Source organism: Branchiostoma belcheri, unplaced genomic scaffold (assembly GCF_001625305.1).
Source record: "Branchiostoma belcheri isolate BF01 breed outbred unplaced genomic scaffold, Haploidv18h27 scaffold89, whole genome shotgun sequence".
Classification (NCBI taxonomy): Eukaryota; Metazoa; Chordata; class Leptocardii; order Amphioxiformes; family Branchiostomatidae; genus Branchiostoma; species Branchiostoma belcheri.
The window spans coordinates 77,817-93,414 of NW_017804564.1; the positions used below are offsets into that span (position 1 = coordinate 77,817).

Sequence of the window (15,598 nt, forward strand, 5' to 3'; positions counted from 1 at the left end):
ATGGTGGATTATGCATACAGTATATATCACAAAATCTAATGCATTTTTCCGCACAGCATTGAGTTGAATGCACAAAGACATTTCATTGACATATTTTAGCACATTTGCAGCATCGAGTCATAATTTCCTACTCTCCAAGCAGAGATTGTGGGGGAACGATCGTTAGCTTTTAATATATGGCCGTTTTTTTTTTGTTTTTTTTTAGTTTTTTTGTCGTTACATCCACCAACCGTCGGTGGCCGGCGACCTTCTCTGGCTAATGGATACTGTCTTGCCAACGAAAGGGATCTGCTTGGAGATTAAGAATTTCCTGCGTTTGCAAACAGCGCAAAAATACCTGCACACATGGACCATTCTTTTTTGACGGTACCAATAGATACATACTAGTTGGATGTAACAAAATGGTCGCTACTCTACACTGCATACCTTCGTCCGATACACTGATATCATATTCTAATCCTTAAACTTTGATGTTGCAGTGCCTCAGGGTTGATTCACCTTACCGTGCGGAAAAAAATATTGACTTTGAACATCATTCTTATCTAACATTGAGCGCCTTGAAGTTATATGCCATCACGACGCATCCATAAAATTCGCTAAGATGGAATATGCACTTTAAACATCTAATGATTAACTAGGGTGCAATCGATGTTAGCCTTTCAACGATTGCCCTAAACTAGATATAGGGACCTTCGAGACCTTTGCTGGCTGATAAAGGTATGATGATGTATGGGAAAGACTTGGAGAAAAGATCAGTAAAGAGATAAACAGACTGGAAAGATGAGGATGTTCCACCTGCTATTCAGGGCTTTGATGATGTGCTTATCGTATGCTAGATTGAGCAGATATGGCATCATGCATGGAGCTGATACCGATGCAAATCACAGACTGTTTAAAAGAACGATGTAATCAGCCAGAAGGAAAAATCAATATTACGTTCGAAAGTAAGCTGGCCGCGATTGGTTTTTGTTGTTCTTTGAAGATACTAGTATGTAAATGATGAGAAAATTATCACATCGTAATCACCTTTTTGTCCTTTTATTGTGGGTAGGATACCGCAAAGTTTTATTTGAAATGCTCTACTACCCACGGTTCGGCCTCATGCTAGTGGCTCTGAGTTTTTTTATTATATTTCGCCAAACGAATGTGTACATGTACTGTTTTATATAAATTACCGTGAAAATAGCTGAGGCCACATGCACGCCATATACACGATATTCATCGAATGTAGTATTTTGTCATTATGTACTCTGCGAAGGTAGTGCTATGTCATGCACTGTGCGATATTGCTGCGTGGATGTTTGAGAAAAACTACATACGGCCACCCGAATTGGAGCGAAGAGATTAAGATAAATTTGTTTCATCTGGATGTCCCAATTCCACCAACTTGACCGGGTTAGAGGAAAATGAGAACAGTATGGATGGATGGCTCAAAGTTCCGGCAGGGTGGCTTTTAGGGCCTTACAGATGATTGGGTGACCCAGTTTCCTTGATTAGATTTGATAGCGGGGTGGGAAATTGTAATCTTATAATTACCAACCGCCGTGATACCGTGGCCACTCCTGTATTGATCTTTTAATGATAGTTAGAAGGTATCAGGACGCTAATGGAGACATAGGCGGGAAACTGATGTGTATCGCATACCGCAAAGTTAATGACCGTGTTGATCTGATTTGTGTCGTTCAAATGAACGACCTGTTCACGTTCTACTTGCGATTGGCTTACGACAGAAATGGAGGGGGTCCTTTGGACAGTCGTAGATATGTAGTACGATGAGTCTACGACATCAGAATGATTGAATCTTTTGGACAGTTGTAGAAATGCCGTGCGAAAGGCTTACAACAGCAAAGTTAAGTTGGTAGCATTCGTGAGGCAGTCGTAAACTTGTCGTACGATAACCTTACGACAACAAAGTCGAGGGCGTTCGTAGGACTGTCTTGAATGTGTCTTAGAAAAATCAGCTCTATTATAACGAAGGTTGTGGTCGATTCTTGTAGTTTTCCGTTCTGTCAAAACCTCGCTCAAAGCCCCATGGTCAAACAATATTGGACTTCAAATATGTCCACGCCTAAGGTAATGGCATAGCGAATAACATATATATCGAAGCATTCGTTTCGAGAACCTAAAACGATGGGCTGAATGGATCGTTGCACACGCTTCGGCCATTCGCCTTTTGGGCGGACCACGGCTTTATATTGAAGAACCAAAAGCAACTTTAGCGCTTCTTACTGCGTCAGAGGGACAAATACAGCATCCCCATTCCTCTATTTCAAAGATTCTACTCGTGATCAACTCCCATGGTTCCAGATTGGAAAAAAAAAACTTCAGCCAATTTTACTGCAGTAGAGCTGGACATATACGGTTTTATATTGGGGAAAATCAACTTCAGCGCTTCTTACTGCGGCAGAGGGACATATACAGCATCCCCATTCCTCGATATCAAAGATTCTCATGATCAACTTCCATGGTTCCAGATTGGAAAAAAAAACTTCAGCCAATTTTACTGCAGTAGAGCTGGACATATACGGTTTTATATTGGGGAAAATCAACTTCAGCGTTCCTTACTGCAGTAGGAGACATACTAGTATACAGCATTCTAAATCCTCGATTTAGAGATTCTAGTCATGATCAACTCCCATTGGTGGATTGTAGGAAAGCGCACCCCCTTCTCCAGGGGTTTAGGGAGTCTAACGCCCAGTCATCAGCAAGTTCTTCAGGTTCCGCAATAAGCTCCTTTCAGCGCGAACAATTACCGAATTCAGCCACTGGCCGCTGTACGGAATAACAAGGAGTTGTTCAGCATTCGGTTCGTGTAGATGTAATATAGGATAGCGCAGTAAAGATGGCGAGAAGGGATCAAGTTTCAGTTTTGATCGCCGATAACTTGATATCTCGTCTTTGAGGAGATGGACTCGATAAGTAACTTGAGGGTATACGTTTTGCCCAATACTCCAAAATAAATGTGAATACGATAACTCAAGCTTGCTATCTGTGCAGATGGGGTCACAAATGTTGCGTGAATTTTTACATTGTCATTTTTAGTTTTAATTGTTTTATTAGTTCATATGTATGTTTTGACCATATAAAGTGTTTTGGCTACTTTTGCAGAATAAAAACAGTGATGTCAACTAAAATAGAGACAATCTTGCAACATATCTATAAATATGGTGATGCTAATGATTATGATAATTAGACTAAGCAATACATGCCTTGGACGATGAACGAATTGTCTTTCCCATCTACCGAAAACATACATTATTCAATATGCCAGGAAAATAGCAGGGCTTCTGCATTTTAACATGCTCCAAGCGTATTTGGCCTTTTAAGCGCTAACAGCCTTATCCACGCCAAGATTAGATCCATTCCACCCTCCATGAACCTAAAACGCCTACCGATTTCAAACGCTAGAAAGAAGCAACAAAAAAGAGACTGCTCAATCCAAAAGCCCATCAGAGTATTCATGCACTCCTAATGTAATCAAGAACATCCTTCCCGGAAAAGCGGAATGCTCGCTGAACCTGACCTTGAACGCTTCCCGGAGTCTTCTCAATAAACTGGAGACACGAAGAGCGACCCGTAATCCTCGCTAGGGAACCGGCGCGCCGGTCTGCATGTAAATCTGCTTATGTATATCGATTGCAGAGGATAACTCGGTCATGTCCCAACTACAATCTCTAGAAACGTTCAAGGTTCAGTAGAATTCCCCTGCGATTCTGACAAAGAGACGTAATGTCAATGGCCTTACATGAGACCATAGTTTTGTTTGATACAACATTGGAATCTCGGGTTGTTCTGCAAGTAAATCTGCTTATGTATCGATTGCAGAGGATAACTCCTTTGTCGCTGGGTCATGTTTCAGCTACAATCTCATGGAAGCGTTCAAGGATTAGTCGAGTTCCCCTCTGATTGTTACAAAGAGACGTGATGTTCATCCCATTACCCTACGTGAGGCCACAGTTTTGCTTGATACAACATTGAATTCTCCGGTTGTTCTGAATGTAAATCTACTTATGTATGGATTGGAAGGGGTTAACTCCTTTGCCAACTACAATCTCGCAGAGACGTTCAAGGATTAGTTAGATTCACAAGAGACGGGATGTCCATGACCGCATTTGAGGCCCCAGTTTTGATACAGCACTGAATTATCTGATTGTGTAAGTGGGTTGCCTCCTAACTACAATCTCATAGAAACGTTCAAGGATTGGTAGAATTCCCCACTGATTCCAGGACGTGATGTCCATGACCGTATTTGAGGCCACAGTTTTGATACAGCCTAACTGAATTATCTGATTGTTCTCGGCCATGTCCCAGCTTCAATCTCATAGAAACGTTAAAGGATTAGTAGAATTCCCCTGCGACTATAGTTAAAGGACGTGACAGTACGTAAGGCCACAGCTTCAATACAAGATTCTACGATTGTTCCTTGACGTATCCCAACTATAATCTGATAGACAACGGTTCAAGGATTAGCAGAATTCCCTTGTGATTCTAGGACATGATACAATACCGCATTCTACAATTGCTCTTGGTCGTATGCCAACTTCAATCTCATAGAAACGCTCAAGGATAAGTAGAATTCCCCTGCGATTCTGACGAAGAGACGTGATGTCCATGACGGTACGTGAGGCCAGAGTCTAAATACAACACGGCCCTTTGGTTGTTCTTAGTCATATCCTAACTACAATATTCTGCAACTATTGAAAGATTCCTACAGTTCACCTGTGATTTTGCCGGAGAGACCAGGGACCTGATATAAATATCCATATTTGAAGCCAACATTATCTCTGATTGTGCTTTGTCATATCCCAACTTCAACCTCCTGAAGCTATTTAAGGATTTAGAGAGTCCATGTGTAATTTTCCCAAAGACCAAAGACGTGATATCCATGATTATATTTGAGGCCACAGTCCTAATACAACGCAACATGTTCATTGTGCTTGCTTATATAGCAACTACAATCTTCTGCAACTATTTAAGGATTCAGAGAGTTCACCTGTGATTTAACCAGAGAGACCAGAGACGCGATATAAATAGCCATATTTGAAGCCAAAGTCCAATACCATCTCTGATTGTGCTTAGTCATATCCCAACTCAATCCCATGCAACTATTCAAGGATTCAGAGAGTTCACCTGTAATTTAGCCAGAAATACCAGGGACGTGATATCCATGACCATATTTGAGGCCACAGTCTCACTGTAAGACCGCTGCCTATGGTTCTGTAAACCCCCTTATATTCGAAGCCAAAGTCCTAATGCAACACAACTTTCTGATTGTGCTGGCAATTGGTCATATTCCAACTACAATCTCTTGAAACTATTTAAGGATTCAGACAGTTTACCTATAATTTTGCTTGAAAGACCAAAGATGTGATATAAATAGCCATATCTGAAGCCACAGTCCAATACCATTTCTGATTGTGCTTTGTCATATCCCAACTACAATCTCGTGAAAATATTCAAGGATTCAGAGAGTTCACCTGTGATTTTGCTTGAAAGACCAGGGACGTGATATCCATATTTGAGGCCACAGTCTCACTATAAGACCGCTGCCTATGGTTCTGTAAACCCCCTTATATTCGAAGCCAAAGTCCTAATGCAACACAACTTTCTGATTGTGCTGGCAATTGGTCATATTCCAACTACAATCTCTTGAAACTATTTAAGGATTCAGACAGTTTACCTATAATTTTGCTTGAAAGACCAAAGATGTGATATAAATAGCCATATCTGAAGCCACAGTCCAATACCATTTCTGATTGTGCTTTGTCATATCCCAACTACAATCTCGTGAAAATATTCAAGGATTCAGAGAGTTCACCTGTGATTTTGCTTGAAAGACCAGGGACGTGATATCCATATTTGAGGCCACAGTCTCACTATAAGACCGCTGCCTATGGTTCTGTAAACCCCCTTATATTCGAAGCCAAAGTCCTAATGCAACACAACTTTCTGATTGTGCTGGCAATTGCTCATATTCCAACTACAATCTCTTGAAGCTATCTTTAAGGATTCAGAGAGTTCACCTGTGATTTTTCCAAAGACCAGAGACGTGATATCCATGACCATATTTGAGGCCACGGTCTCACTATAAGACCGCTGCCTATGGTTCCGTAAACCCCCGTTAAAAGGGTAGGCCTAGTGAAAGATGAGGCCAGTTTATTGCCTTGTCGAAAGCTGCCGTGCGGGGATTGGTTAATATTTCACGCCTGACTGGCAGCATCTGTGCCGCCTCGCTTTTATGAAAGTGATGGATTCATCCAAAGCGATGGAAATTAGGCCACAGCAAGTAAATTTTATGGATGACATCAGCGCGCGCACTAATTTCCGCCTGATTTTGGAAAAAAATGTTGCCTTCTGACAGTGGTCAACATGCCGAAAATGGGCAAAGATGTCTGTTGCCATGCCGGAAGGTGGGTGGCAGATAACTATGAAGAGAGGAGGCAAGAAAAGGCTCAGATTTAATGTTTTGTTTCTTACATTGTTTCTTGCAGTGATATGTTATGCTGGCTGTGTACATGTGATGCTTCTACTGAATCAAAACCGTTGTACAATGATTGAGTCAAAAATTTTGAATTGTAGAAACCTTTTTTTTTCGGCCCGCCTTGTTTTTTTCGCCCGCTTACATTAGATTTGGAATCTGTGGAAGATGTCATCCATGAAATTTACTTGTTGTGGCCTTATGCAGGATGTCAGCCGCTCTCTATATCACAGAAAGGATTGGAGCGAACGCCCCTTTGAAATTTGCAGGATAATTTGTGAGCGCGTCTGCTGCAAGAAGTTATGTGGACGGTGGGGAATTCATTACCGCATTTTACCGAGCTTGAAAAACGTTTATATCGCGTTTTATTGTTCAGCCTTGAACTGTCGTTCGTTATAATATATTATCATATAGCCGCGTGACGTTGACCAATCAGAAGGCTCCATTCCACATTCTTTATGTCGCCGTAATGTCACAAATAGAGTCAAAATCGGGTATTTATTCATCCCAATCCATACATTAAACAAAATGAATAATCACCCGCATATGACCTCAGGTGACCCAATTGAACATGGCTCTACTTCTAAAAAATCCAAAAATAACTTGAGTTGTGTTCCAATGACTCCCATAAGAACACCTGTTCCCTGCCTGTGACCCAGATAGAAGACATAGAACATGAACCCCCCAGTGACCTCAGGTGACTCCAGACGGAACAAACATTCTATGTTCTATTCAGCATGTGCAAGGGTACATTGTGTCACTCTTCACTGCATCAGTTTGGATAGGCTATCGTGTAAGCTATATGATAATAGCGTTAATGGCCCGCCCTTTCTCGGTGAATATGGTGTGATAAAGCCTTGTCAGTTGCTATAACCACCTCATAAAGCCACCTCGTTCGCTGCGCTCACTTGGTGGCTTTATTCCGTGGTTATAGCAACTGACAAGGCTTTATCACACCATATTCACCTCGGGGCGGGACATTAACCCTTAAATATAGCACACACGTACACCTAATACTACTTCTCATTCCATTTGAGTACACATATTAATCAACGTATACGTACTTCAAATATTAAGATACATTGTAACGAGTTTTATTCAAATCGTCAGTAGCAACTAGTTTTAAAATGATGAGGCTGGTCTTTTAGAGTACCTAAAGTGGCCACGCCAGTGACAGATAAAGTCAAATGTTCTGCTAAACATTGTAAATAGTAATGGTAATAGTTTTGCGCACAACATTTAAGATTCAATGTTCGAGGACATCTATAGCAATAACTTCAAACATGACAAAGCGTTCTAAAATTCCATTTCACATTCGCATGTTTCAGACGGTCTCCCTGTGGATTCTGTCAAATGCCTTTTTGAAGTCGACAAAATTCGGTGATAATTGCATTTGCTGTACCAGACATTGATCAATGATGTTTGGAAGAGTGAATATCTATTCTCGACAAGAGCGACTACCGGCGTGTTCTTCTAACACCGCAGACATGTATATACTGTATCTACTACAACCATCCACAGTAAAAGCCCATTACTGACATCCTGAAATCGACAAAATCCATGATCAATGCTAATTGTGTTTGCTGTTTCAGACATTGATCGATGAGGTTACTACGAAATTCAGCTTCTTGTTCCTCTCTCAAAATAATCTCTTTAATCCTTCAAGAGCTAGCGCTGTACGCGTGAAACACTCAAGACTACACGATCTATATATAGCCTCCTTCATTCAATATCTACATGATCTACAACTGGACAATATACCCATAATGATCCTAATCATTGAGGTGTTTCTTTTTCGTTTGTTGTTGTCATATTTCAGGTGAGCTACTGGTCCACGAGTCCAGACCTCAGTAACAAGGACCGGTTTGACTACTTTTTCCGCACCGTGGCCTCGGATGTCTACCAGGCCAGAGCCATGGTGGAGATCCTGAAAGCCTTCAACTGGACCTACATCTCTGCCGTGTACGAGGACTCTAACTATGGTATTTATTTATTTATTTATTTATTTATTTCATCTTAAACATCTGGGTGGCCCTCTTCAACAGTAAATTGTTGATTTCCAAGAGGGCCCAGGGACACATAAACATAAAACAATGAGGGCCCAAGGACACATAAACATAAAACAATTCGTATAAAAGTAAATTATACAATCAAGTAACATAACTGAGAAATGTTAAGTACAACTGAGAGTCAAATTAAACAAATGATACAATATGCATAAATGACTGAACAGAAATATACAAACCAAAATGTCAAAATCATTATCGTGATCCATAATCGTGTCCAAATTATGTTCCATGATCAAAATCACTGGAGGTCAGAGGTCTGTTTAACAGCTGCCTTGAAGAGTTTTAGAGTTGAGATCTGTCTTTTGTCTCAGGCATCAAGGGCATCTCTGCCGTCGAAGACCTGGCAAGGGCTTCTGGGATATGTATCGCAGTCTCGCTCATGGTCTCGCGAGAGGCCGGTGACACGCGAGAGGAGGAGTTTAACAAGATACTGCAGGAGCTGCTCGATAAGCCGAAGGCAAAAGGTGGGCTGAGCTGTCATTTATATGTCTAGAAAACAACTTATATATAATTGAGTGCAAGATACCGATCCTCTTTTCACCGTGGAAGGTTAGACATCTAGGTAATAAGCTGGTGTGTTATGCCGAAGGGCGTTTATACCGGCTATACCGATACAGATACAGAAGATATGCCAAAAGAACAGTTACTCAAGCAATATATCATTTTGGATACGGTAAGACGTTTCATGTAGTGTCACTGACGAAATGTAGCCGTTGCTACCTGAAACGTCTAACCGTTTCCAAAATCATAGGGAGTTGCTTGAGTAACAGTTCTGTTTGGCGTAGGCTGCCATTCATATGTCGAAAGAACGACTTGAGTACAAGATAAGAATCCTCTTTTCATTTAGAGCATTAGTGGCTGTCAGTTAGTGTAACTTCTTCAACCCAGTTCTCGACAGCATGGCGCCTTTGACGTATAGTCTCGTATATACCGATAAAGAACTCTTAGCCTGTAATACAACAGCTACAGATACAACATGTATCACAAAAGATCGAGATTCTGAATGGTTTGGTGTATAGGTCAATGCCATTGTCAATGTCTTGAAAAAGTGGTATGTCGATAAGAATCCACTTTTCATTAAGAGCATTAGTGTCTGTCAGTTTGTGGAAGTTCTTACACAATGACGCCTTTGACGTAACCTCGTATATACAGATAAAGAACTCTAAGCTGGTAATACAAAAGATGCAGATGCAGATGCATCATTTATAAAAAAAGATCGCTATTCTGAATGACGCCATAGTCAATTGCTATGACATGTTTGGACATCATAGAACCACGTTAAAAACAATTTTTAAAATAAAATGCTTCTAATAACCCGTAATATTTACTTCTACATCAACAGCTGTGATTGTCTACCTTGTCGAGAGGGACGCCAAGAGCTTCTTCGCCGCCGTCAGCCGCTTCAACGCGTCGGGAAAGTTCATCTGGATCGGCAGCGACGGCTGGGGCGGGCGGCAGATCCCAGTTGCAAAACAGGAGTGGGCGGTAGAGGGCGCTATTACCGTCCAGCCGCGAGCGCGCGTCATCTCCAAGTTCGACGAGTACTTCACCAGCCTGAAACCCGACACCAACGTCCGAAACCCGTGGTTTAAGGAGGCCTGGGAGTCGCACTTCGAGTGCAGGATACCCGGGACTGCCGACACCCCATTTAACGACTTCGCGACCACGTGTTCGGACGACATGGTGCTGGACGAGACATCCGGGTACCAACAGAACTCTCTGCTCCAATTGGTCGCCGAGAGCGCGCTGGCGTTCGCGCATGCGCTGAAGGACATGCATGCGGACTACTGCGGTGACGAGCCGGGTCTGTGCAGCAACATGACGCTGATATCAGGCGAGAGGCTCAAAGACTATCTACTTAACGTCTCGTTTGAAGGTGAGTCGTCTTGTCTAAAACTGAAAGGTTGTCGCAGCTCTACCTTTAGTTACCTCTTACCTAGACCCATCCTGCCGTAACCATAACTCCAAAAAGGGGTATGTTTCTATCAAATTCAAGAATGAAAGAGAGAAATCTGTACGACTACCCACTCAACGTCTCGTTTGAAGGTGAGCCTTCTGTCTAAAACTGGATCATTGAGATTACCGTAACTATCACTCCGAGAAAAGGGCTATGTTCCTATAATAGTTTAAGAATAATAGTAAGAAAGCGGGGTTATTGGCGTAACGGCAGCGCATTCGGCTCAGAACCAAGAGGCTCCGGGTTCGAATCCTGCACTTGGGAAAGGCACACGATTTTCTTCACTTCGCTCAAGTGAAAATCGAGTATGCCAGAATGATCGTCATCATGGGCATTAAAGAAGAACCAAACACTATCAATATCTAATTAGATTTAGAACCCACTAAAACATTACGATATAATAGTCTATATACGAAACGAAAATCATATTTCTTTTTTATCTTTGTTTTCCCTGAAGGTCATGACCGTCAGGAGTTCCATTTCCAGCCGAACGGTGACGGCCCTCCCCGCTACACCATCATGAACTTCCAGCGGGACCAGAACGACAGGTAGGACACGGAACCAAACTGTGTTTTTGCTCGGTGTAAAGCCACAAGGGCCACTCATGGGCACTGATCCAACGCTCACTGCAGCAGCATCTCTGAAACGAAGAGAGGCTATAGTTATTCAGATTTTGACCGTAAACATGTCAGATTTTACTACAAGATCTCTGAACTGTATCGTGTGTTTTAAGTTCAATGTCAGGTGCAGAACATTTTAAAATTGCTTTACGATGTAAGAACAGTCTACAATTCTACAATGTCTACAATGAAACGTATGAAAAAAACAGTGTACTACTACTATTACTACTAATACTACTACTACTATTACTACTACTACAGTAACTATTACTACTCTTAGGTACTCCTGGAAACGTGTCGGTTACCTCGACGAGGAGATCTTCAAACTGGAGATGAAGGAGATCCACTTCAGACGACAGCCGGCCGGTTACCAAGGTAACGGTTACCAAGGTTACCCGGTGTCCATGTGCAGCGCGCCGTGTCCCCCTGGCCACGAGAAGAAGATTTCGGCCCGCGACAGCTGTTGCTGGTCGTGTAACCCCTGTTCAGAGTTCCAGTATCTCTCCAAAGAGGACTTCTGCACCGAATGCCCGCTTGGACAAAAACCTGACAAGGGAAAGACAACCTGCGTGTCCATACCTGAAGACTATCTCACCTACAGCAGCGCGTACGCTATAGCCATCACCACGTTCGCCATTTTCGGTATCATCTGTACTCTTGTTGTGGCTGCAATTTTTATGAAGTACGGAGAGACTCCCGTGGTGAAGGCGTCCGGTAGGGAGCTGTGCTACGTGCTGCTGGTTGGGATATTCTGTTCACACGCTATAACGTTTGTCCTAGTGGCGAAACCGACCACACTGACGTGCGGGATGACCAAAGTGTCCGTCGGCGTGTGCTACGCGCTCTGCTACGCCGCCCTTCTCACCAAGACCAACAGAATATACCGCATTTTCCACAACAAGGGCAAGAAGAAGCAGAAGTACATCAGCCCAAACTCCCAGCTCTTCATAACATTCATGTTCGTGCTTGTCGAGGTTGTGGTTGTCGTCGCGTGGTTGATCGTGAGCCCACCGGGTACCACATACTTCTACCCAAGCCGTGATCAGAACCAACTGGTCTGCAAGGGCGCCAACGATGCTTCTTACACCATAGGCCTGGCATATCCCTTCTTGCTAATGATCCTCTGCACGGTATACGCCATCAAGACCAGGAACGTTCCGGGCGGCTTCAACGAAGCCAAGCTGATCGGCTTCACCATGTACACCACGTGCGTGATCTGGCTGGCCTTCGTGCCGATTTACTTCGTCAGCGCCAGTAACGTAGCGATCCGCGTGACGGCGCTGAGTGTCTCCATCGGGCTGAGCGGCACGGTGACGCTGGTGTGCCTGTTCGCGCCCAGGGTCTACATCATCCTCTTCCACCCCGAGGAGAACACCAGACACGGCGTCATGAGAAACACATTCAGATCCAAAATAGAGAACGGAGGTAAGCGTATTAGGAGTTGCATAATTAGCACAAAGCTTAATCTGTGTTGAACCTTGAACAGGGACATCAATCTGTCCCGTTCAAGGTTCATTGGTTGATCGATAACATTACGAAGGAGTTGGAGTCACCAAATTTCCGTTCTCTGGTAAATGAAGACCCGATTGCCCAGAGGTGTGACATAGGCAAAAGGTCAAAATGGTCAGAAGTCGGTACCGGCTTCCGTCTTTGTTTAAGGAAATTTTACTCTTTGAGGTTAGATTCATACAGTACTCTTAATTGTAAAAGGAGTTGTCACAGTGCCAAGAGACTTAGCTTTACTTACTTAAAGCATGTGTAGTGTACAACAGCTTTGGCAGTCTTCTTATCCTATCTGTAAAGGTTTCCAGCTATCACAAATGTAGTGAAATGACATTCATGGCTAACGACTTTGCTGTCTGTTTTCCTCAGCGTTTTCCGTGGCCGCAGACCCCCCGTCCACGTACCAGCCCTGCGGCACCAAACCTTCAGCAACCATCAGCGAGAACATCGATATCCAGGTGGACGTCATCAGCAAAAATAACCAACAGCTGAAACTGCCCGATACCAGCCCGCCGGCTGAAACACGCGCCTAACAGAAGCCCAAGATCATCAGGCAAAATGTACCCGCCCCTGGGGCGTCGCCAAAAATAGCCATCCTATCATTCTATTGGGCCATTATAATAACACCTCATATGAGATTGCCATGTTCTCATTTCGTTTAGAAGGAAAAAGGATAATTATCAAATATTCCTAAAATGAAGAAAAACTTTGAACTTTTGACTCTAGCCACTAACACTGCCGCGATACTTTTTGTAAATTACAAGAGGAAGTTAAACATTTGTTTGAGCTATTTTTCAACTAAAAACATCTTTGATAACACTTTTAGGAGGAAATTATATAATTGTATCCAATACATTGTTGTGCCATAAGACAAAATTACAAATTTCTAAAATGATATTTGATAGATTATTTTGCGAATGATGGTAGCGATTATGAACCATTTTCAACATCAAATCATTGCTCTTGACACAAAAAATTCAAGACTACTTTTTTTCTATACCAAGTCTTCATTGAGTCGTACATCTACCTGTTGGCAGCTGTAAAGATATAGATTTTGTAGGTTATGGAAATAATGCTACCTGGGTGTGAAGAAAATATTGTTGCAAGTACGTTTAACGTTGTTGATAGTGTAGTGATTTCACTATGTCATGTAATGGTTATATTGCTGTTGTCGGTTTAGTAGAATTCTGGTATGTAAAAATGCTTGCCTAAATATATACGAAGTTTGCTTACACTTTGGGTAGAGAGCGTATTTGGGTAGTTTCAACATAAAATTTTATCGATTTTTATTAGACTCATCTATTTTCTGATACAAGTTTGTATTTTGTGAGTTAATTTGATAGGAACTTTTCATAGGATCCATTCGTATGCTATAAGCAAAAGTGGTGCGTATTTAGTATACTATATTTCTATATTACTTAGCAAAAGTTGTAATAAGCCAATTCCTGTTTTGAACTGCGTATGTGCGAGGTCAAAGTCGAGGGCACATAACTTGTAAACAGTTTTTGTACAGATCATGCTTGAGTTTTTCGTTTTGTGTCTCGGCGACCTATTACCCAAAGTGCACGCGCAAAGCAAAACTGTGAACCAGCTTATAGTTTAGTCCTTCCCTGTTGTCTCTAAAGGCGTTAGAACGTCATGTCTCCAGGATCCCTACGAGAAATCTCCACCTGGTTTCTCCTTAATGTTTGTAAAAAAATGATTTTCATGTTAACTATAGTGAGGTTATTTGGTGTGGTTAACTGGCTATGGTAAGGATACATCTGTTTTACATGTTTGCCCAAAAACATGTAAAAAATATGTAGAAAATCCTGTTTTGTAAAAAAAAGTCATCCTTACTACGAACCTCACTAGAAATCTCCACCTGGTTTCTCGTTAATGTTTGTAAAAAATGATTTTCATGTTAACTATAGTGAGGTTATTCAGTGTGGTTTATTGGCTATGGTAAGGATACATCTGTTTTGTGGACATGTAAAAACATGTAGAAAATACATGGAATTCTGATGTGAAAAAAAAAATGCATCCTTGCTACGTACCTCACTAGAAAACATGGGGCACGTAGAGACTTTTATCAACCGTGTAACGTAATGTTGATTCTGTCCACGACTTTATCTGATGTTTTAGAAAATCCCATGTGTAAGATATAAGAGGCGTTGATTCGTGGACTGAGTCTGTTGTAACAACACCAGAACATCAGAAACCGTTTTCTGTATTACTGTTGTTTTTGTAAATGTAAAACTCTGTTGTACACATTTCCTTGTACAGTAACTGAATCTGAACATTGATAAATGATTGATATTCTTGTAAAAAAAATCCCAATCCACCCAGTGTGCCCTGTACAACGAAAAAGTGTTTCGGTAGAGTACTAAGCTTGTTCCGGGTCTTCCCGTCAAGTTCTTGTAAAGTGTTCGGCAAAAAAATAAGTGTATCTTCTGATGCTGTCCTTTGTAGCGCTTACATGCGGTACATCGATTTTTTTTGTGATACAAACTTTCACTCATGTCAAGTTTGGATACCACTAATTCAATCTTACCATTTCTTCTCTGTATTTGTACATGACTTGTTTCATTTGTAAAGAGGGAATATCATTGACACACAATCAGCAAATAGACTGTCTAGGGAAGGAGCACGTTATAATGATGGCTAGAACAACGGAAGGAAAATTGACTATCTCAGGTTAAGGTTATTGAAAGATATACCAGTATAGAATCATTCGAAGGCATCTACGTTTGAATAATACTGCATGAAGATTATTACTCTACTTTAAACCATCAAATATTACATGTACTGACTCAGTTTAGATGTTAGAAGTATAACGATTTTTGTTATTGTATAATATCTCCTAATAGATGTCGAGGTTTATTTGTATGATTGGTAATTCTATACGCTGAGTAGTGTGCATTTATGATAAACGTTGTAAACGTTGTCATTCCTGAATAAGAAATGTTCATATGTGGGTAAGCTTACCACT

The 15,598-nt window shown here is 41.7% G+C and overlaps 1 protein-coding gene across 1 annotated transcript in view; it reads left to right on the forward strand.

Moving 5' to 3' along the window:
- The window catches only part of LOC109487458 (metabotropic glutamate receptor 3-like), a 34,326-nt gene extending 21,166 nt beyond the window's left edge, over positions 1-13,160 (forward strand). Inside the window, exons 2-7 of the mRNA XM_019791449.1 lie at positions 8,298-8,460; positions 8,859-9,011; positions 9,890-10,423; positions 10,962-11,052; positions 11,405-12,549; positions 12,997-13,160. Coding sequence (XP_019647008.1) covers positions 8,298-8,460; positions 8,859-9,011; positions 9,890-10,423; positions 10,962-11,052; positions 11,405-12,549; positions 12,997-13,160 — 2,250 coding nt within the window. The remainder of the gene's footprint in view (positions 1-8,297; positions 8,461-8,858; positions 9,012-9,889; positions 10,424-10,961; positions 11,053-11,404; positions 12,550-12,996) is intronic.
- The last annotated feature ends 2,438 nt before the right edge of the window (positions 13,161-15,598 follow it).